Source organism: Nyctereutes procyonoides, unplaced genomic scaffold, assembly GCF_905146905.1.
Source record: "Nyctereutes procyonoides isolate TBG_1078 unplaced genomic scaffold, NYPRO_anot_genome, whole genome shotgun sequence".
Taxonomy (NCBI): Eukaryota; Metazoa; Chordata; class Mammalia; order Carnivora; family Canidae; genus Nyctereutes; species Nyctereutes procyonoides.
This window is the reverse complement of record NW_026575049.1, coordinates 47,258,647-47,282,666: the sequence shown is the minus strand read 5'-3', so window position 1 is coordinate 47,282,666 and position 24,020 is coordinate 47,258,647. Positions and strand designations below refer to the sequence as shown.

At 38.7% G+C, this 24,020-nt stretch overlaps 1 protein-coding gene across 4 annotated transcripts in view; it reads left to right on the top strand.

Annotated features, from left to right (window-relative positions):
- LRPPRC (leucine rich pentatricopeptide repeat containing) overlaps window positions 1–19,930 on the top strand; it is a 109,219-nt gene extending 89,289 nt beyond the window's left edge. For 2 of the 4 annotated variants that reach the window (XM_055328717.1, XM_055328715.1), the window contains exons 31-38: window positions 4,603–4,691; window positions 8,356–8,560; window positions 10,969–11,108; window positions 11,240–11,355; window positions 13,837–13,911; window positions 15,824–15,908; window positions 17,873–18,015; window positions 19,774–19,930. In XM_055328717.1, coding sequence (XP_055184692.1) covers window positions 4,603–4,691; window positions 8,356–8,560; window positions 10,969–11,108; window positions 11,240–11,355; window positions 13,837–13,911; window positions 15,824–15,908; window positions 17,873–18,015; window positions 19,774–19,830 — 910 coding nt within the window. In that variant the 3' untranslated portion in view covers window positions 19,831–19,930. Of the gene's footprint in view, window positions 1–4,602; window positions 4,692–8,355; window positions 8,561–10,968; window positions 11,109–11,239; window positions 11,356–13,836; window positions 13,912–15,823; window positions 15,909–17,650; window positions 17,841–17,872; window positions 18,016–19,773 lie in introns of those variants that run through there. The other 2 variants (XM_055328716.1, XM_055328718.1) reach the window with 2 other exon arrangements.
- The last annotated feature ends 4,090 nt before the right edge of the window (window positions 19,931–24,020 follow it).

Sequence of the window (24,020 nt, the reverse complement as noted above, 5' to 3'; positions counted from 1 at the left end):
TATGTGTGTGTATATATACACACACACATATATATACACATATCCCCACCATATATATATACATATATATGTGTGTGTGTGTGTGTGTGTATATATATATATAGTCTTGAATCATCATTGGTATAGCCTATGTCAACGACACTCTAACACTTTTTAAAAGTTCAAGTCTTTATATCTCATTTGTGTGTTTTTACTCAGTTGCTAATTAAATTACGTATCTCTAGAATACTCAAGACATGCTCAATTAGTCACTTGGAAAATTTGACATTGAACAGTATACCATCATCTGTAATCATTGGAAGGGGGTGGGCATTTTTCCTAAAATTACTTTTCTCAGAAAATTATTACCTAAACTCTATCCTAATACTGCCCATGTAATCAGCAGCATTCTGAAGCAACAGTGATTTGGGAGGAGCAGGGGCAGAGAACAGAAAGGAGCATTTTATGTTGAGAACTGACTGTGATTAAGTGAGGGGACAGAAGCATAGAAGGAAAGTGTATTTAAAATTTTTAATCCTGAGGATGGTAACAGGAATCTCTGAAATACTTCCCCAAAATACAGATTATCATTTGTTTTTGTTTTCATTTTTATTGGGCTTGTTTTAGAATGGTGAACCTCACATTCTGGTAGCATGAAAAGATCCCCCACAGCCCATCCCAGAGGTTCTGATTCATTTGATCTGGTGTGGGGCCCAGGAATCTGCATTTTACTAACCACCCAAGTGATTCAGTGATCACATGTCATAAACATTTTGATCATATACCATTAATAGCATTATACTAATGTAGTGCATGTTAAGTATATTTTAAAACACACAAAATAGAAATTCTTCAGAGGATAAGATTTAGAAATAGAGGCTTAACCATCTTCTTGCCTCATCCTAGAGCATTCATGCAGTGTGCATTCCTTTCATTGAAAATGGCTCACTGGGATCCCTGGGTGGCTCAGCGGTTTGGCGCCTGCCTTTGGCCCGGGGCACAGTCCTGGAGTCCCAGGATTGAGTCCCACGTCGGGCTCCTGGCATGGAGCCTGCTTCTCCCTCCTCCTGTGTCTCTGCGACTCTCTCTCTCTCTCTCTCTCTCTCTCTCTCTGTCATGAATAAATAAATAAATCTTAAAAAAAAAAAGAAAAAAGAAAATGGCTCACTGATGGTGGTTTTTCAAACTGACATTGTAAACAGTGAGTCATAGTCCGTCTCTTTAATGGGACAGAACCAACATTTTGTTTAAATAGAAGAGAAAATAGTGAATGAAGTGCTTCAAGTGGTAAAGATCGTTTTGTGAGTTATATTTATATGTGCACTGGTAAGTAGTGTGAAACCTTTCTTACTGTGTGTGACTGGATCTTGATCACACTAGTGTGAAAGCTACTGATCTAGAAGATGCTTGCAAGCACAGCCCTTCTATTTCCCCTATATGTACAATGTGTAAAATGTAGGTTGATCTTTCCTTCCCTCCTTCTCTAGATTTTCATGAAGCCTTTCTGTACTCTTGAGGGCACTTCTCTCTTAGCTATATTATCTTTTCAGGAGTATTTTGCAGCTGCCTTCCACATCTAGTTGGGTGGGCCTAAGAGAATCCTAGATGCAAAGCCTTACCGTGCCTGTAGGTACCTAATCAGGGTACCTAATCCTTTCCTTTGAACAAAAAAATGTTATATCTGACTATGAAAAATTGTTATCTTGGGGGTGCTCAGGTGGCTCAGTTGTTGAGCTTCTGACTCTTGATTTCAGCTCAGGTCATGATCTCAGGGACACGAGGTCAAATCCCAGGTCAGGCTTTGTGCTCAGAGCACAGGGTCTCCATGAGATTCTCTCTTTCCCTCTCCTTCTGTACCACCCCGCCCGCACCCCCCCCCCCCCCACACACAGGAGCATGTGTATGCAAGTGGGTTCTCTCACTGTCTCTCTCAAATAAATCTAAAAAAATTTTATCTTGGGTTATTTTGAAAGTAACTCTTGGCTGGAAATTCAGAAGTGGTAGTTCAAGCTTCTAACTAGGTCATCTCTTCCAGTGCCCTGAGTAAAAAAGAATTGTTACTTTTTCTAATGGCCATTTTTATTGTATTATGGTGTGACCAGATGAGCCACAGTAGCAAGTAGCAGCACCCCCATGTATTTTGGTACTGTTATTGTCAGTTCATAGATAGCAATCTGTTGTTTGGGGGTTATTTTAGTCTGTTATTTTACTTGCATGATTCCACTTACTCAGTCTTAAGAGCAGTTGTTTTCTCTATGAACTAAAGAATGCAGTCTTTTTTCTTTTCTTTTTCTTTTTTTTGCTGTACCTTTGTTGTCTCTGATGTGTTGCATTCACTTGATCTCTAGTGAGAGTTCTTCATTTTTATCAATAAGGTAATTTAAACATTTCCTACAAGTTATGGAACCTCAAAAGTAACAATAACAGCAGCCTTTAAAAAATGAGCCAACTCTGTTTCATTTTTGGTTAGAGTTACATTTCCCCATGTTTCAAAATTTAGATACAATGAATTCTTTCAAGGGGAGGGGAACTGCTTATTCAAAGAGCAGAAAGGGAGATTACTATTTTAAATCTCTGATAACACTAAACTGTATTTTTAGGAAATTGTGATTTCCATTCCTCCATCACAGTTGTTGCCACATGTGGCTGGCTAATGACTACCCTATTTATTGGACATCATGGATAAGGAATGTTCCCATAATCTGGGAAATTTGATTTGACAGCTCTGGACGAGATTTTTTTTCTTATAAAAGGGAAGATCCGAAGTATGGGTCAGAAGTATAAACTTCTTTTATTGTTTGAGAGAGATCTTTGTTCACAGAGATCTTTGCCAGTAACTTTTTGTAGTTTTTTCTCATTTAGCTAGTTTAGAATATATTTTGATTTGGAATGGTCAGTTTGTATATATGTAAAATATAGATGTTCAGTATATAATAGAGGTGGGGAGAGTTTCTGACTTCCTGTTAATCCCCACTTTTGTATTTCTATTGAATAGGCAGTTTCTTGAGATAGGAAGAGATTATTGAAAAAATGTTCTGTGTTTTGAGGTTTTTGAAAGGCTGATAGTTCACACTTGATGTCAGTTAAAAGGAAATTTTGGGGCAGCCCCCGTGGCGCAGCGGTTTAGCGCCGCCTGCAGCCCAGTGCGTGATCCTGGAGACCCTGGATCGAGTCCCACATCGGGCTCTCTATGATGCCTGCTTCTCCCTCTGCCTGTGTCTCTGCCTCTCTCTCTCTCTGTCTCTATGAATAAGTAAATAAAATCTTTAAAAAAAAAATAAAAGGAAATTTTGTTACTGCGTGGTTTCAATGAATTTAGGTAATATTTTCATGTAAATATGGTATAATACATGTAATAATGTTGGCTTAAGAAGTGAGCTTAATTTTAATAGTGCCTTCTGTTTATTTAATCATGCTAAAGATTGAGAAAGTAAATCCTTTATGCAGTTTATAGTCTCATGCACGAGTTGTTGACTTAAGAGCTTTGACAGATGGGACAAAGGAAAAAAGTCAAACTGAGCAATGGGTGCTTTGGTGGGATTAAGAGGATTGGTTGGGGGGATAAGAAAATCCTGTGGTCGGTGACTGCAGGGGTGAATCTCTGTGGCTGGAAGTGACTGACTGAGAGGATGGGCACGTCACAGTGTCTTTGGAGGATTTTCTTGGGATTGACGAGAATAATTTAGCAGTGACCCTGCTTTTCTCTCAATCTGCTCGGCTTAGATGTTCATGTCGGCAGGCCGAGATTGTTGGCAGCAAGATCATCACTGAGCTTGATAAGGCAAATGGTGGCAATTGCTTTTGCTCCTTGTGACCTGTGGAGATTTCCTAATCGGGAGATGAACCCTGGGGGCATTAAGGATGCCGAAATTTCATCATAGGAGATGTGCAAACAGTGTAGCAAACAGAAATCATCTCAGCCGAGGGTTGTTTTTTAATCACATAGGTTTTAGTCAGAAGTAAAGCGATTTTTGCTCTTGAGCTTTAAAAAGTTGGGAGATTTTGTTTCAAATCTAAAGTCTGGGACAAGGTGGTTGTGTGAAATTTTTAATTTTAATGTTAACAATGGTTTTAGTTCTGCAGTACGCTCACCTTTAAAAACTGTATGTATCTAGATGACAGAAATTTGAAAATTAATCAACCAAATGATATGGTGTTAGTTAGTAATATGCTTTCGTTTATATTTAAAATATACAGTGCTGAAAATAAATGTTCATTTTTGTTGCCGAAAGAATAGTTTTACATTTTATAATTATGGTGAATGTAGAGAAAAGAGGAAAAAGTATCCAGCTTAGGATACAGCAGAACAATGCAGGGCATGCAGTTATTTTATCATCTAATATGTCAGCATTCAAGAATCTGAACCGATTGTTTAAAAAAAATCTTGTACTTTGTTTCTTTTGTTGCTCATTTCCAACTTTGTCATCTGTCAGAATGCAAAAAAAAATTATCCTTCTATAACCATTGACAGGATAACACAAAAGCTGTCTCCAGGTCGATATTTTGCAGCAATATTTTTAACATACGAACAGTAGTTTTTATAATTTCACCTTGGTGCTCAACCATTTATTATCGTATCAGAAGCATGTCAGTAATTCCTTTCTAAATGTCTGCTTCTTTTAGCGCTGAGACCCACATCAAGGGCTTCACACTGAACGATGCTGCCAACAGCCTCCTCATCATAACGCAAGTTAGGCGGGATTATTTGAAAGGTATGTCACAATGCTTGACCTTTACGTCACATTAATGCCTCTGCAGATTTTTCTTGTAACGCCCTTCGAATACTTGGATAAAGGAGTCCATTTAGCAAATTACCTGCTTATCAAGAGCCTTTTGTGGTAGCTGAGAGACGTAAATTACTGTACATGCATTTATAATACAGCTTGAATATGAATGTACTTGTCATTTGACCACTTAGTCCAGTTTCCATTCCATTTAACACAAGATGGGTTTTCTTAAGATGAATCACAGCTCTTCAGACATGCAAAATTTGTGTTCCAGAACGAGAGAAAGTACAGGCTTTCAAGTGCGTTAAAATTCACAGCACAAGTCATTTTGCTTTGGAAATTAACATACTTTAGAGCATCTGAAACAATTCCCAGCAGTTGTTTCTTGCATATTGTGTTGGTTGTGTGTGAGATAGCAAATGAGTTAAATTGAGTGTTAAATGTGTGAGATTGTGCACCAAATGATTATAATATTGATTTTTTAAACTTAATCTAATACTTTTTCAATAGTTCATAATACTAACAGCAATAAAATACAGTGTTTGTTTGGAGTTTAGTGTTTTTCAATTAACGTTCAGAAGATAACCCCAGAAAACTCCAGAGATGATTTTGGGGAACCCTGGAAAGGGGGCTGTTTGTTTAGTGGAGGGTATTTGTGGATCTGGAAGTCTTATAATTGAACTCCCAAGGGGAAAAAATGATGACTCTCTTAAATTTAGGTAAGCATCTTTTCTCCTTGGGCTTTAAATATGAATTTTAGTCAGTACAGTCAAACCATTAAAATCATGGTGTTGCCAGTACAACAAAACCCACGTAGGAAATCTTTAAGCAACATTGAAAAAGCTCTCTAACTGTTCACTATGATACTTCCTTTCTTCCTCGGTCTGTAATAATGATGTTATTCTTGATTTGCATGTTTATAAAATAATCTCACATCCTTGAGGAGGAAGTTGCTAATTGTGCAACTTTAATGTTGCCTATAATTCTTAAATGTGCTGGTTTGATTGGGACTCCTAATTGATTGGGACTGAGTATGTATGTGATTTCTCTCTTTGCAGAGTTTGTATTTCAACACTCCTTCCCCAGGCAGGGCCAGCCCACCTAAACAGTCCTTTTGGACAGGGCTTGTTACTAAAACTTCAAAAGCTTTCATTTTGTTTTTTATTTTAAAAAACCCCTTTTTGTTAAGTTGATATTTTATGTAAAAAAATGTAAAACATTGAAAAGTTAAACTTGCTCCCCACATAAATAAGCTTATTTTTTTTGTAAACATGGAGATAAAGATATGACATTTTTTTAATTTCAAGGGGTTAATTTTTGAACTGAATGTGAACTGAATTTGTTTAACTTGACTACTGTCTTCCACTTATATATTTGGTGCCCTGTGAAAACTACAAGAAACTTTATGATGTGATTTCACATCTATTCTTCTCAGCTATTCAGTACATCTGGAAGTTGGCTGAGAGCAGGAGCCATGACATTACCACCTCCACTCCCACATACCACCTCCCGTGCCTTGCCATCACCTAACCTGTTGTTAGAGTACAGTGATCATTGGCAAGGGTGGGAATGGTGTTGGCACAATCTCTGTTTTCTTCTCTTGCTCCATGGCTGACTAGAGCTTCCAGTTTTTAAAATCCCTTTTTCCGGGGATCCCTGGGTGGCTCAGCGGATTAGCACCTGCCTTTGGCCCAGGGAGCAATGCTGCAGTACCGGGATCGAGTCCCGCATCAGGCTCCCGGCATGGAGCCTGCTTCTTCCTCTGCCTGTGTCTCTGCCTCTCTCTCTCTCTCTCTCTCTCTGAGTCTATCATGAATTTTAAAATAAAATAAAATCCTTTTCTCCTTTTCAGGTTTCTTTTTCTCAGTCCTATCTAAAACAAAAAGCCAGTTTAATCTTATAATTGTATAAGCAAATGCTATTCTCAAATATTAATAGCTGATTTGTGGCACCTTTGCAATATAATCATTATTAGGAAATTAAGGTGACTGTGAAAAGGGGAAGAGTAGGGGTGGGTACCATTTTGGGTGCCCCTTAGGTCCTAAACTATATAGAAAGCAAGTCCTGTTACGGAATAATTTGATTTAGGTTCTAAGTTCCCATGCTCCCTTAGGATAGACGTTAAATAATAAACTGTCCCGGTCCTCTCTCTCACTTACACACGTAACCATAGATGCAGGCTCTAGGGTGTTGGATTCTTGGGTTGGTGTCTAGCAATATGACCTTGGGCAAATTATTTAAACTATCTCAGTTTCTCACCTGTAAAATTGGTACTTCTCTCAGAAGTTGTGAGTATAGCTGTGTTTGCATGTAGTAAATGCTCGGCAAAGGTAGAAAATGTTCAGTTTATGCTAGTTACTGTCATCACTATCATTTTCATATTTTTGTTATTCTTTTGATCCAGTCGTAAGAAGCTCTTCTCTAGCAGATAATACTTAGTTAAAATAATATTTTTTAAGTTGATTATCTCTGTATGACTACCAGTTAAGAAAATTTTATCAAGCTTTTTAAATACAGATTGTATTACTAAAATAAATAACATTTTTGTTTCCTAGATATACATATGTATTTATAAAATTTTAATGAATGTGCCATGTAAACTACCTATTTTCTCTTTTCCCCATCTGAGAATCACTGGTTTAGATTGTAGATTGGAGTATTTAAGAATTGTTTACTCAGTAATAAACCCTCAATGCATTATGTTTTTTACTGTAGCACTTTAAAATAGACTGTTTAATTATTAGCTTTTCCCCATTCTTCTGTAGAAGATAGGTTGTTCTCATTTGGAAGCTGCCTTCTAAGTCTTAGGTTTTTTTCTAGGTTACATTGCTTTAATTTTGAAAAAGCCAGGAAGTTTTTCTTGGTAGCAGTAGTGTGATTGTTATGCTAAATATTACATTTTCCCTCCAGTCTACCACCTTATCTTTAATATGATGATTTTGCTTCACTGGCATATGAGTCCATAAATCAGAAGGATAGTCCATATTTATCCATAACCAGGTACTTACAAAAAAAAAATCCTGTGGCTTTATCCAAGGGAATCTTATAATCTTTATTTTCTTTGAAAAATGAATGCTAGCAAGTATCTATGAAATATTCAGTCATGTAAAATGAATTTGTTAGTGTGGAAGTTGAATGTTCCAGTTTGGCCACGGCTGCATAATCGATCCTCTTAGGCTAGAAAGAGACATTGTTTTCAAGGAAGAATCTTTGGGATATTAGAAGATTTTGATAATCAGGTAAACTGTGAGTCTAATAAAATCTGGGAAAGCATGAATGTGGTAGAAGTTGTAATATTTTGGGAGACTCTTTAATTTTTAAAATTCGTATTTCTATTTTTCTTAACATGCCAGTTTCCTTGAAATTAGTCACTAAATGCTATTTCTGAAGGCAACCCACATTCTGTCAGTAACATTTGTATTTTCTCTGTGATTTAAAGAAGAAATTCTCTGCTCTCTGATATTTTATAGTCAAATCATTATTTTGTTTTAGGTTTCTCATAAAGTATTAATATTTTCTGTAATCTGGAATAAATTATTCATGGCTTTTTGTGGGTAGCCATTTGGTGCTCATATTTAAAAGCTGGTTTTCAAAATGCATTAGTACAATTCATAAAAGAAAAACTCTGTCACCTGCTCTTCTATTGTAGAGGCCCTAACAACACTAAAAATGGCCTTGGATCTGAAGCAGATACCTTCTAGGGTAGCAGTGACCCGCCTTATTCAGGCATGTGCCATGAAGGGTGATGTAGAAAGCATACAGGAGATTCAGAAGATGGTAAATGGACTTGAACATTCAATTGGACTTTCAAATATGGTTTTCATCAATAACATTGCTTTGGCACAAATAAAGAAGTGAGTATTTTCAACTTTTCTTTACTGGATACTGATAGCATTATCTCAAATACCACTTTTTAAAAACATTCTTAGGCTATTAGAAACTGTATCAACTGCAGAGGAAATATTGATGCCAGTTGCTGATTGTTTTCTGTTAGGGAATAATTATATGTTACAAAATGTGTTTTAGCTTTGAATGAGACCTTCGAAACACATTTACCAAATTTGTAAATCCATGAAACTTTCTTCCATGGTTGGTAACTTTTCTCATTCATACTTGCCAGGCCCTGGTTGTTGAAACAGATACAGATGTGAAAAATGAGTTCATTTCATTGTCAGCAACACTTGAGGGTGACACTCAACTAGAACACTGCAGAAGCAGAGGGACACGCAAGCTTGTTAAATAAAGATAGTCATTTCTGTTTTCCCCACTGTCCTACCCATCCCCTTCTGTCAACACACACCCATTAAAAAGGGAGGTGTTTAGAGGGGATTCTCTTACACCATCTCTAGATTCTTTGTAGAGACTTGCCACTGTATAGAAGTAAATATACACTTCATTTTTATTAGCCTGGCTAGCAAAGTACATTGCTTAAGTTGAAGATTCGTGGGGGTAATTACGGAATTGACACTCTTCATACTTCTAAGTGTTCTTTAGTAGCTAACCTCCCATACAGTTAATGCCTTGTGATCATTAAAACGTAGTTTGTTTTTGCAGGGTTTTTTTGTTCCCATTTCTTTGGGTGGAGAAGTTTTGCTTTTCCCTTTTAAAACTATTACCCACCCCAGATAGAACTTTAAATTTTCCCTTATAAGAAAATGTGATGGGATGCTTGGGTGGCTCAGCGGTTGAGTGTCTGCCTTTGGCTTCAGAGCATGATCCTGGAGTCCCGGGATCGAGTTCCACATCTGACTCTCCGGCTCCTTGCATGGAGCCTGCTTCTCCCTCTGCCTGTGTCTCTGCCTCTCTCTCTCTCTCTCTCCCCCTGTCTCTCTCTGTGTGTCTATTATGAATAAATAAATCTTTAAAAGAAAAAAAGTGATTAAGTTAGAAGAACAAGGAAATTAAGTAAGATCTAAATGAATTTTAAAATGTTACCATATTAAACATCATTTTATATGAGGTGTAGAATGTGTTTTTATTCACTATTAAATAATTATCTCACTAAAACCCATAAGAAAAAGGTATTAAAACAGGGTATTCGGGCAGCCCGGATGGCTCAGTGCTTTAGCACTGCCTTCAGCCCAGGGCCTGATCCTGGAGACACGGGATCGAGTCCCACCTCCAGCTCCTTGCATGGAGCCTGCTTCTCCCCCTGCCTGTGCCTCTGCCTCTCTCTCTGTTTCTGTGTGTGTGTGTGTTTCTCATAAATAAATAAATAAAATCTTTTTTAAAAATCTATTAAAAAAAACCAGGGTATTTATTTTTATTAGAGAATTTTTATATTTAGGTAAGAATTCCAACATAAAATTGATTATTTGGATGCAGAGTACCATATCATAACTGTAAAGTATCGATCCAGGAGTACCTTGACCAAAAAGATAATCATGCAGATAATTTTTATCATAACTTGTTACACAAAGCTATGTCATTGTTTTTTGTTGTTTTTTTAAATGTAAAGACACTTTTTTTCTGAGAGTTTTAGTATAAATTGATTATTTTTCAAATGTTGTGTGATATCCAACAAAAACAAATTGATGTGGCTGTGGTTGATAGACATGAAAGTAGACATTTGAAGACATCATCAGCATCTTTAAGAATTCTGAGGTATTACGCATTATCTTCACCCCATGCAGTAGGGAGTAGTTGTTAGATTGTAAAGCCAAAGTTATAGCACTTAAAAGACTTTTCATTTTATACCCAACGAGCTACAGAATCAAATTAGATATTTAAGGTAAACTATTTTAAGTTATTGTCACTGATTCTTCCATATGTAGTCATTTGATCTTATCTCCAGAGCATTGTTTTTTGTTTTCTGTGTTGTGTGTGTGTGTGTTTTAAGATTTTATTTATTCATGAGAGACAGACACACAGAGACATAGGCAGGGGGAGAAGCAGGCTTCCTCGGGGAACCTGGTGTGGAACCTGATCCTAGGACCCTGGGATCACGACCTGAAGGCAGATGCTCTACCACTGAGCCACCCAGGCGCCCCCCTGAGCATTGTTTTACAATAAGCACGTACTTTGGTTATTGTAGCATGAACTACCTAGTGATTGCTTTGGCCACCTATGTGCGATTGAGTTCAGTTTACATGGTGATTTTGAGTCCAGTTTACATGGTGGTTTTTATTGAGTTAGTGATAGATATGTTTCCTTTTTTTCCTAAAGTATTTGTATGTGTGAATCTCAAAGTAAGTTCTCATATTAAAACTGCCTGCAGGAAATACTTTTTTTTTTTTACAGTTGATTTTACTTTGTCTTACAGCAATAACATAGATGTTGCAGTAGAAAACATTGAAAATATGCTAACTTCAGGGAGTCAAACCATGGAACCCCAATACTTTGGCTTGTCATACTTATTCAGAAAAGTAATAGAGGAACAGATGGAACCAGCATTTGAAAAGAGTAAGTGAGCTTTTCTCGCTAAAGAACACAGAAGCACATTTTCTCTCTAGTGAGGCTGGACCAATTGTCGTTGGTGGGCGAGTTATACCACTGTTTAAACAAAAGGTTTCTCTTACCCGTTACTTTTTCAGTAAGCATCATGGCAGAGAGACTGGCCAATCAGTTTGCAGTTTACAAACCTGTCACTGATCTTTTCCTTCAGCTTCTGGATTCAGGCAAGGTGGATGATGCCAGAGCTCTCCTACAGGTAATGACTCAGCACACCTGAAGCAATGGGCCTTGTGACTTGAGAGAACTATGAGAAATTACTAGACCTAGGTATGGCACGGTAGGGTTTTGGAAACAGAGCATGGTGCTGCCAGTACATTTAAATTCTTTGTGAACCAAGGTTGCATGACAAGGGCTGGATTGTAAGTGGAGGTTGCTGGTTTTAAAGATGCCAGTCCAGGCTAGAAATGCCCTAGGACGTAAAGGGGAGTGAAGGAAGATGTGTTTTGCTGAATGATGTAAAAACAAATGTTTCTGTACAGATAGGTAATGCAAAACCATTCCTTTGATTTCCTACTTTAATTTCTCCAACACTCTAAAGACTACATCACCATGGCAACACAGTTTGCAAACAAAAAGTAGGAAATGTTTGCTTTTCAAGTACAGCTTCTCACTTGAATACTCAAACATTCGCAGTGCCTTATTCAAGGTTTATTAAGAGTTGAATTTGCTTTCTATTCACTTGCGTGTCACAGACACATTAAATGACAAATGCAGGTCTCTGTGGCCCGCGCTCTCAGTTAAATTAGCAATCTTCAGGGAAGGAGACAACTGTATTCATGCCATTTTAACAGCACTAAATAGAAAGCTGTGCCAAGTGCCGACAGAACGGTGGGTGATCGGAGCTGCCACTGGCAATGTACACAAACAGGCACCGCTGGGGAGCCCTTCCCAGCAGGTGGCAGTCAAACAGTCACTGCGATCCCGCCAACGGCTGTGTTTGTGTAGACTCCCTGTGTCAAATTGAGGCCTGGGACCAATCTCTGATAGTAAATAGTATTATATTCAGTTCCATTTTTACAAGCTGCGAAACACGTTAAGCGGTAGATGGGGAAGGTGAAACTGTGCCCCTGTGCTGGAGCTCTAGTTTTGATCCTTGAAGTTCATCTAGTTTGACAGACTCCAAGCCATTTTTAAAGGAGTTCTTAAGTTTCTCTGAACAGTTTTGTAAAAGATGGAAATTGGCACTTGCCTCTGAGGCTTTTTTTTACCTCTTATTCCTGGTCAGAGAGAAACTCCAGCTAATTGGGAATGTTTTGGTTTGGTTCGGTTCGGTTCGGTTCGGCTTGGTTACTTTTTTTCCTCCCCCCACCCCTTTCTTTTTAACAGAAAAGGCAGTTCTTGTAGATAATGAATTTCAGGATTCTTTTATTTTCTTACCTTACTGCTTTTAGTGTTAAAAGTTCCATCTTAAAGGAGTAAACTGAGGCTTTATCTTTGTGTGTACACATATCTAAGTGTACCTACTAGGGGGTGTGCATCTCTACTTACACATATCAGAGTCTTCGTTCCATTTTAATGCACTATTTTGATAGTTCTTTAGGAAGTGGCACTTGCTGTTTCATCTGCCAGCCTGTCCTGAGCCAACATTGTCCAGGCTCTTCCTAGAGTGCGTGCTGACGGCAGCCTTAGCTGGGAGGAGGCAGGGCTACTGCCCGTGCCCTCTAAGCTGCACTCACACAGCGGCCTGTCTAGGGCTCTTGGTGACAGCTGTGCGTTGATGCAGCAACCACAGTTTTTTCGTTGTCATCCCTTCAGTAGATGGAGGCTTCAGATGATAAACCCTTTACCCATCCTTTACCTGCTTGTCAAACAGTCAAAGATTATTCTTGCTGCAGCGAAGAATACTTTATTCATAGATGTCGAAAACATCAGTTTATAACGTAAATGTTCTGTGTGTCCCCAAAAGTTCTTTTTATACTATTCGTTTTAGTATTGACAATGTTTTAAAGCTTTGAAAGAGCAATGTGCTTTTAAAAACTTAAAAGAATGACATCTGTGATGAGTGTAAACTAAAATATTGTCTTGCCATATTTGATTTCACTATAGCATCTAAGATTGGATAGACACTTGATTTATCTGGTCTGTCACATAAACTTTTTTTTTTTGAGTTTAACTTTTGTCTCTTTCTCAAGCACTGGCTGTCTGTTGCAATGAAAGCCTTTTATAAAATAGAGAGATTGAAATCAGTCCTTTTGTATGCATAAGTGTAGGTAATTATACTTTAAAGAGAACTTGCTTTGTACATTTTAATTTTTATAAAGAAACGAGCAGTTATCTCCCTGACACCTTATTAAATGTATAATTAACCTTATGATCCCTAGCTCACTTGTGAATGCTTGGCAGAATAATTGGAGAGGAATAGTGCTTCTTTTTTTCCTCTTTCTTTGCAGTCCTAAACCTTATTCTGCGGTTGTTGAAGCATTAGTTTAATTTTTCCCTTTTCTTTTTAAACAAACTTTATACTCGCAGCGCCAAGGGCAGCATATTCACGAAAGCTCAGCGTAGCTCGCATTTGTTTTCTGTTTTCTTGCTGTACAAAAATTGGTTGACGATTAGGCCTTCCCATTGGTAATGATACATTACTATATTATTGTGAACTTTGTTAATTGGAAATATTCACCTTGGTCTACTTGTTTATCAAAAACCTTCACTTACCAAATGATGTTTCGATTTTTAGAGATGTGGTGCGATTGCTGAACAAACTTCAATCTTCTTGGTGTTCTGTATCAGGAACTCTCAGAGACCAGGAAAGGTACTGTGCTTGACTTGCTGACAGATGTGAGATGCTAGAAGCCAGCCTTATTCAGGGTGCTGAGTTTCACATAAGAGCTCTGGGTCGGTCAGTACCTTACCTAAAATCACTGTAGACACTGAAGATTTTGCTTATCTCTACTTCACTTTTTTAGATGTTGATAGAGAGTCCGTTCTGGCTCCTTTGTTTTACTGGAAATGCAAAACAAGTTCACGCAGTGAATTCCCTGTTCATGTAGTTGTGTGGAAGGAGCCCTAAGAAAGGACCCTTAACGGGTGTCTGGCTGGCTCAGTAGGTGGAGCATGGGACCCCATCTTGGGGTTGTGAGTTTGAGCCCCACATTGAGGGTGGAGATAACTTTAAATAAATAGATAGATATCTTTAAAAAAAATAAAAAGATAGTAAGAAAGTTGCCCTTAGAAATGGAAGAGAAATATCCTATTGCTTAGGTCATTTGGTCCATTTAATAGTGGGGAAGCACTTGAGGAGAAAGATACTTCACTGCAGAGTGTCTTTATGCTGGTGTCTACTTCTGGCCAATTTTCAGGTCCAAGCCATCAGGTAGATGAGCCATTTGGCTTTGAAACTAGCATTTGCCACAAATTAATGTTCTCTAGTCGTATAGTTACCTTATTTACACTAAAAGCAGTGTGTGTGTGTGTGTGTGTGTGTGTGTGTGTAAACAGAACCAAGTGCTATTTTTGATGTTAAAAAAATCATATCTCCAAAAAATTTTTGTAGATATGATTTTATCATTGAGCATAGCAAAACTCATTCTTAGGTTTTTGGGGCACATATAAAGTTTCAAACTGAGGGCCAATTGTAATGTTTGTTTTATGCAAAACATTTAGGTTTCCAGTCTGAGAGGTCTGCTTCTCCTTAATTTCCCCCACACTAACACAGTTTTTTGTGTTTTTAAAATGTACCTAATTGCACTTTTATCTCTCATATTTATTTATAGCAAATAGCTTTTCAAAAATATTTAGTTGCCTTTTCTTTTTCCTTTCAAAGAGACTATTTTTTAAATTTGTGATTAAAAAGTATGAGACATCCAAAAAGCACTTGGCACTCTGCATGTCTGTGCCCATATGCCAAGTACCTACTGCCTTGCTTGGAAGATAGACAGGAAGTGTCCAGTAATATATTTGCTCAGAACATTCCTCTCAGGAGACTAAATTGCAGGAAGTCCTGGAAGGATTCAGATCCAGTTATATAGATTGACTGAATAAATGTGTAATGAGTGAATTAGAATTTTTTAAAATTCCAGTTATATTGTCTAGCTATTTGACAGTAGGATAAATAAGATATAGTTTCTTTCGCGAGCTGAGAACATGGCATAAAGGTATAGAAATCCTTTATCAAGCAATATCAGAACGTGTTTGGTTATCACTGGGGTGTGGCAGGTATGTATTCACTCTAGGAACTAAACCCATAGGTTTGTCCAGATAACCTCTGAAAGTACTCAAGTAAACATTCCACTGAGATCTGGAAATGGCTCTGTTTATATACAAAGCTGGGAAGACTTCAGAATGTTTAATCAAGTTATTCATTTTATTTAAAAATCTTGGCACCTTAAGATACAGTTAATATATCTTTGTACCCTTTGGGATTTTATAACTTCTTGGGAAGGTTACCAGTTGACAAAAGAAGCAATCTTTGTGATATTTTAGAAAATTATTCATAGACATGTGAATGGAATTTCATTAACTTTTGAAAAATGCTTGTTTGTTTTGGCTGTAAATTATTAAATCAACAATAAATACTAAGATATACAGAAGGGGGAAAAGGTAATGAATTGAATAGACAGTTGTGTTGTAATTGTGAAGATTTTCTGATATAATGTCCATATATCAGTGTTTTATTTCACTCTTCTTTCAAGTTGTGGTAACATTTCCTATATTTAATTTTCTAGGCATCCACTCTGAAGTCTTTGTTAGAATTGATTCCTGAATTAGTTGAAAAGGAAGAAGTATACACTTCTGCCATGAAAAGCTGTGGTAATAAGTTTAATCTGACTTTGTTATTTAAGTGGTTTAGATATTTGTTGCATAGTCAACTAAGTTAGTCTTTAGCTCAAAGACCATAATCCTAAATATCAGGTAACTATGATATAAATAATTGATTTAGCTTTAGAATATGTTTTAAAACTACAAGAAAAAATATGTAATTATACACAGAACTAACATAAGAGTATTCACTGAGCATCCTTGGCTGCTCAGCTATGTTGAATAGGATCCCAGACTCCAGAAAGCCCTGGAAGTCCCCTTGGGTGAATACACCCGGAAGCAGTCTAGTCTCCCCAAGGCCACCTGAAACAACATGAAAGAGATACATATTTGAGACTATCACGTGACTTGTCTTGTTCCTTTGGTACCCTCCCCACCTGCCTATACTTGTGAAAAAACAGATCCCTTGATTAAAAAAATGGGCCCCAAGATTTTACTTTAAATCACAGTTGAAATTCCAGTCTTCTAAGCAGATGATTGCCAGCTCATCACACATGAAAGGGAACCAGGCTAAAGTCTTCTCAGTAATCAAGATAAGTGTAAGCATTCCCTCTCTAGTTATGATCACCTGTCCATCTGCCACCCACTGAACTGCTCATGTGAGGCAAGGGGCAATTAAAGAATTACTTTATTGATTTCATTGTTGTCAGAACAATAAACTGCAATCAGAATTAGTAAATTGGTTCTTTGTTTTCCACCCTTACGAGGGGACCATGATATATTTCAAAATAGAGGTAGTAATCCTAAAACTTCTCATGGTGCCTGGGTGGCTCAATGGGTTAAGCATCTGCCTTAGACTCAGGTCGTGATCCTGGGATCCTAAGATCAAACCCTCCATCAGGCTCCCTGCTCAGTGCGGAATCTGCTCCTCCCAACCCACCACTCCCCGCCTGTGTTCCCTCTTTCATGTGCTCCTTCTCAAATAAATAAATAAAATCTTTTTTAAAAATCATAAAACTTCTCAAAGTTCCACTAGGGGGTTTGGGAGATGTTAAATAATGACTACCAGGAAATAGTGTCAAACAGCATAAAACTGCTACTAAATTATGTAATGTCACTCGGGAATTGGGATGGGGAGGAGCCGGGAGACCATGAAGGTAGTAACAGGCCACATAGGAGAGTTTTCTGAGTAGCTTCCTGGACAATAGTAGAGCTTGAGGTGAGCCCTTGACAGTGGCAAACAAGGGCTTTGGCCCCTGTGGGGACCAGTTTTCCTGTAGAGAGGAAATTGACTTCACCCAGACTGCAAAGATCTGACAGTTGATGAGTCATCTATGCTCACTCCCTTTGGGGAGATACTTATTTTACAATAGGAGAATGTATTGCCAGTCTTTTTGGTGTTGTTTAGCTGATGATCTTCATTTTTTTTTTTTTACGATTTTATTTATTTATTGATGAGATACACAGAGAGAGGCAGAGAGATACAGGCAGAGGGAGAAGCAGGCTCCACGCAGGGAGCCTGATGTGGGACTTGATCCCAGGACTCCAGAATCATGCCCTGGGCCAGAGGCAAGTGCTAAACCGCTGAGCCACCCAGGGATCCCCCTGTTCATCTTCATCTTGATGTAGATCTAGACTTCCCCATAATTTACATGACCCTCACCACAATAGTCCTTGAGTTAGCTTGATTTCAAGTGTGGTTTTAAGCAGAAGCAGGTTGGGTGGTGTGTGTTTACTTCGTGATTGAAGACTTTGGTTTGTGGTCACTTTAACTGTCATGGGTCTTTTAATAGCCTTATTTGTCCTCATCTCTTTCATCCTGAATGATGCTGAATGAGAGGTGTGGGGAAGAGTGAGGGACCTGTGGACTCTGAATGTGGCGTTTTGTTGAAACTAGTTAAGTATTCTTTTGCCTTGGGATAAAGGGGTTCAGGAATCCCTGAGTGGCTAAGTGTTGTTGGGAAAAGAGGAAGGTAGATTGTCTTCATCTGTGATTAATAATATCTTTTTTCCAGTCTTAGACAAGGATGCTGTATCTGCTAAAGTGCTATATGAAAATCTGATTGCAAGGAATATAAAATTGAATGATCTGTTACTAAAGCGTTACGCGGTTTTGCTGAAGAATGCTGGAGAGCCTGTCCCCTTCACCGAACCCCCTGTGAGTATTTCTTAATTAAGGGGGGGAAATACCTCTAAAGATTTATGTATGCTCTGTATTAATGTGTAGAAAAAGTAAGTTGAATACTTAATTGCATACGGATTAGATGTCTGTGAAGAAGCCTCGGAGGAAGGCTTGAGGAACTGGGCAGTCATGCTGCGGGTTTGGCTGTGGGAGAACATAGCCCTCTGGGGCTGAGGTTTGAAATAGAAGGTCAATTTCAGACCTTCAACTATAGGTACGGATTTATCAAATGTCCTTGGGGCAATTCTCTCATCATTTCAACTTGAAATAGGATTTAATGGCCTGTATTTCAATAGCCAAGCACATTGTCTCCCTGTGAATTACTTGTTCATTTCAAGCAAGTTGGTTATTTCTTAATCTAGGATTTTTTTTTTTTTTAGGTAGAATTGACATAATAGTTTCAAGTATGTAATGTAATGATTCCATATATGTGTATATAGCAAAAGGATCACCACAGTAAATCCATTAGCATCCATCACCACACAGTTGGGAATTTTTTTCTTGTAATGAGAATGTTGAAGATCCACTCTCCTAGCTACTTTCCAATATTCAATACAGTATTAAGTAGAGTCACCGTGCTGGATGTTACCTCCCTATGGCGTGATCGTTTTATAACTGGAAATTTGTACATTTTGACTCCCTTTCACCCCTTCTGCCCCCTGAGGCAACCACCAGTCTGTTATCTATACCCATGAACTTGGGGTTTTTTGTTTGTTTTTTGATTTTTTGTTTTTGTTTTTTAGATTCCACATAAGTGAGATTATTTTCAAATTGGTTTTGATTTCTTTTGATTAATATTGAGTAGTGCACTTCCTGGATCAAATGATATTTCCATTTTTAATTTTTTGAGGAACCTCCATACTGTTTTCTGTGGTGGCTACACCACTTTACATTCCCACCGACAGTGCATGAGGTGCCCTTTTCTCCACATCCTCACCAGCACTTTTTATTTCTTGTCTTTCATATCGCAGACATTCTGACAAGTATGAGGTGCTCATTGTGGTTTTGATTTGCATTTCTGCGGTGATATGTGGCATTGAGCCCCTTTTCATGTGTCTGTTTACCATCTGGAGGTCTTCTTTGAAAAATGTCTTTTCAGGTCCTCAGCCCATTTTTAATCAGTTGCCCAGGACATTTTGTGTTGTTTTATTCTATTTAAATAAGAGAAATCATACATGTGGGGCACCTAGATGGCTCAGCCCATTAAGCTGATTTCAGCTCAGGTCATGATCGTGGAGTCCTGAGATCAGCCCGCATAGGGCTCCTTGCTCAGCGGGGTGTCTGTTTTTTCCTCTGCCCCTCACCCTGCTCATGCTGTCTCACGACCGCTCTTTCTCTGACTCAAATAAATAAAATCTTTTTTAAAAAGAGAGAAATCCTACCTGCAGAATTTTTTTTGTGTCATTAAGCTGCAAGTCAGTACTCATGTTTATTTGAACCTTCCGTAGTCAGGCATAAATGGCTTGCACACACATGTGTGCACACAGTGGAGGATCTCAGTGCTAGCTTTAACTCTGGACTTGGGCCCTTCAGCTAGTGATTCCGTGAGCAGAAAGGAGTGCTGAGGCTTGAGGGGATAGCGGTTGCCATGGGCCCGGTGGTCTTTGCTATCAGTTTGTAGCACGTTATGACTTGAGGGTTTGGTTTGGTTTTTTATGACTTTTGAGTTTTGTGCCATCAATTCTCACTGACGACTACTCCTGTAACTTCCCTCCCTTTTTGTCTCCTTAACAGGAAAACGTCAATTTTTATAGAAAGCAGCTAAGGGAGTCAAGGAAAGACCCTTTGTGAAACAAGTAGGCAGTACTTATTTCCTGTGTATTTGTGACTCAATGTCTAAAATGTTATTTTTTAAGTATATTTGAGAGGACAATAAATAACTGAAAAGTTACTTTGTGTATTTTTTTATTCATAATGTATATGTTCAACACTTTATTGACAATACTGTGTGCAGGTATGCATGTAGTCACTAGACTTTCTTGGGGTTTTGCCTACAACATAAATCTGTGGCATTTTCTTTGCGGCTTCTGATGTTTGAAGCTGTCAGTTTTCAGGGTTCTTCTAGTGACTCTTCAGGTTCCCTGCTCTGTTTTGTTCATTATTTTCATAAAAATGTTATTCCTTTATTGAAGATTTGCTTGCTAATAATATTGTTTATCTGAAAATTTTGGAGCTAGACAAAATGATAGTGAGCTTTCTAAGGCTTTCCTGTTCCATAATAGGAATTCGCTTCATGTGTGAAACCCTACATAATCTTCCAGTTTTGTAGATTTTTGGCACCAGCAGGCATGTTATATTATAAGTCATCACATCTAGCACTCATCTTCCAATGAGAAATGGAAACTTAGAGACTGTCCCTTGCCCTTGGTCAGGGTGCTCTTTGCCAGCGCCTAGATGTTCCCCACTATGCTTTTCCCTTCTACCACGGAGGCTTCTGAAAGGCTCTGTTCATAGCCATCTCTAACACTGAGCCCTAGCCATGACTTTGATCATGGAGCAGAGCAGTGCATTTCCTCTTGGCTTGGTTTCACGTTTGCCAACACAAGTACACCAGGCTTTCTTACTTCATACTCATCTTTTGAATATGTGATTTTATATATGAAGGACATTGTGGTTTTTTTTTTTTAATTTTTATTTATTTATGATAGTCACACACAGAGAGAGGGAGAGAGAGAGGCAGAGACACAGGCAGAGGGAGAAGCAGGCTCCATGTACTGGGAGCCCGATGTGTGATTCGATCCCAGGTCTCCAGGATCACGCCCTGGGCCAAAGGCAGGCGCCAAACCGCTGCGCCACCCAGGGATCCCACATTGTGGTTTATATTCAGTTTTATCAGTTATCAGACTTTCATGTCTATCAGTATCTACAGTCAGTAGTTACTATAAAAGAATTCATGCTGGGTTGTGAAACAGTTTACCATTACAAATATTTCTTAATATGTAACAGTGACCTATTTGGGGATTAGGTAATCTATTACCAGAAATGTTGAAAATGTTTTATTTTAGGTTATCCTCATTTTGGTATACTCCTTACCCATTTGAAGTCAGTGGTTCCCACTACTTACATGAGGGGAGACCTTGCCTTGAAGGAAGACCTGGCCTCGTGATGGTTGTCCTGCTCACCTGAGTTATGGACCCAGCTGTCCTTCATTTGAGCCTGCAGATGCCATTAAAAGGGAGGGGTTGATGGAGGGAAGCCAAGAAGGAAATGTCGTCATGGCATTGGCTGTGCTTTCCTTCATCTCTGTTTTGTGGAGTTAGACCAAAGGGTACAGAGGCTTTGGCCGATCCCAAGGCCCAGCCTAGAGGACTCTCCTTTGTTTGCTCCCCAGGTGTGGGACCTGTACCTGTTATGGCTATACCTATATTGCCCGACTGGCCATGAGCCTCATGCCATTAGTGATTCTGCTGCAGCAGGCCTTATGTTTTGCAGTTACGCTAACCATAAGTTAGTGAAGCAACATTTTATTGACATTCGTTCAAATAGGTCTCTCAGATGAGGCGTAACCTTGGGGCATACACTGGACTTCCCAGTATTGTCTGGGCCAGAGACTGAGGGTACAGTCTTATTGCATGAAGTGACTAAGCCATCCTTGAATATTGACTGGTAAAATGCAAGGCAGTGCAGGGGAAATAGGTACAAATCCCTCATCTAGCCTTCTAAACAGCACTTATGGCTTCCCCTTTTGAATTTAAATATTTAAAGTTTAATTGTATATACCACGTGGGCTAAGAAATGCTTTCTAAATATCTAATAGAAAAATTGAAACAAATAGAAATAGAGAGCACATACAATTATAGCACTCAATACATTTTAGACTAAGCAAACAGCTAACTCTAAAAATTAAATGTCAAAGTAAACTTGGGAAGTATAAAATGTTTTATATGTAATTGTATGTTCGTGTATTTGAACCTAATGTAATTTTAATGTGAAATGCTTTGAATAAATTATACTCCAAAAACTTGTGAGCTTCTTCATTTTAATCATATCAAATTTTTACATAATCACTTTTATCATTTCAAGGAATTTAGCCTTAAAATTTTTTTAGTCTTAAAATTTTAAACTAAAAATTGGTAGTCTGTCGCAGCCAGAATTTCTTTGCTAAATGGTGTACAGTTTGTATGTAGAGAACCAATAATAATATCACAACTTCTCTGTTGTAAGGACAAGTAAATATTTGAGGGTACAAGGTTAGCGAGAATTAATAGTAGGGGTGGATATATGGTAAATGGACACTGAACATGAAGGGGTTTTTACCTGTATTGTCAGAAGGAACATTCCACAGCTACACAGGTGTCTGGGACCACTACACAGAATGGTCCTGGGCACACTTTGCCCCACTTGCATTATTAACCTGCTGTCCCTTTCTCTGGCGTGTTTACTGCAGCTTCTCTGCCCTTCTCCCCACCTAGTGTATTAGTTGTCTCTCCAGGACTCCTGCAGCCATTTAAAAGAGCAAGTATCGGGATCCCTGGGTGGCGCAGTGGTTTGGCGCCTGCCTTTGGCCCAGGGCGCGATCCTGGAGACCCGGGATCAAATCCCATGTCGGGCTCCCGGTGCATGGAGCCTGCTTCTCCCTCTGCCTGTGTCTCTGCCTCTCTCTCTCTCTCTCACTGTGTGCCTATCATAAATAAATTAAAAAAAAAAAAAAAAAAAAAGCAAGTATCATGCAGCTTGTGAACTCCCAAGGCCTGGTTCCCTATGTTGTCTGTAGCTCCAGACTTTGTGCAGCCGTGGCCGCAGGCCGCCAGTGTACTGTCGTCAAGTCCCATCTGCTCTTTGGTGCCAACTATGAGCACCCACTACCGTGCATTGGGCACCCCTCTTACCTCACGTTCACGATGAGAAACTTTGGGCTTACAAAAGTTACTTTACCCACAATGCTCAGAATCACGGTGATCTAGCACATGGCTAGGACTCCCGACTTCCCAAAGAAACCCAATCCAGTTAAATCTTACATTCAGTTAAAAATCCAGTTAAAATTCGAATTTGAATCTCTAAACTGTTAGGATATTTCTGCTTTAAAGACAAAGCAAGGTTTTACATTAAAACAAATGTTCCCAGGCTGGACAGCTTTACATTGTACAATGATTTTCCTCCATTTAGTCAAACACGCAGTGCTTGGCATAAATGCCAAATTTGTGAATTCCAGTAAATTACTAAGTAAGCTTTGTGTTGCAAATTGTTCTTCCCTGTACAATTTATTCCTCAAGTCTGCAGTGGGTACTCCACACTTTTTTGTGTTTGAGCACAATTTTCATTTAATATTTGTCTTTCGACAAACCAATATTTGTAGAGTTTCTATAAAGTGCAAGCAACATTCCTGAAGTATGGTGGAGCTAATAGCTGCAGGGGGTACACAATCATGGTAATTTATCACTTTGCTGTTTCCATTAGAAATGTATCCTGCTTTCAGACCCATGGACTTTACAAAGCCCACATTATGCAGCCTTAGTACAAATAAAGGAAATGGCTGTATCTGCAAATTCAAAATAAGCACTTATCTTTTTTCTTTTTTGCACGAAGAAAAGAAAACATCTGGTTCAGGCAGAGCAAAAACACTGAACCGACTTCATACTTACTGCCCCTGCACGTTTGTTTGCACATTGGCTGGCTACTGGGATCCATGTTTGCAGAGATCTCTTGAAAGTAGTATCTTCACCACCCCTGCTCCAGGCATGCATTTGCTGAAATTCTCTTCATTATTTACTTGGCTTTTGTCGTTTCCTCCCTAGACTGTGAGCTCTACTGGTGCTCTGCAGACACACTAGTTAGAACCAGGCACTGGTAGGCACCTGGTTGTATGTCATCGAATGAAACCATGAACACAGCACCTGTCCTGCTTTCCACGCCATGTTCTTTTGGAGAGGTGTGCATTGCATTTATCGGACGGTTTCCCCACATGCACACTTGTATTCCTAAGAGATCAGAGATGCCATTCTGTAGCTCAGAGCTAGGATACTGGGAGTCCAGGCCCAAGA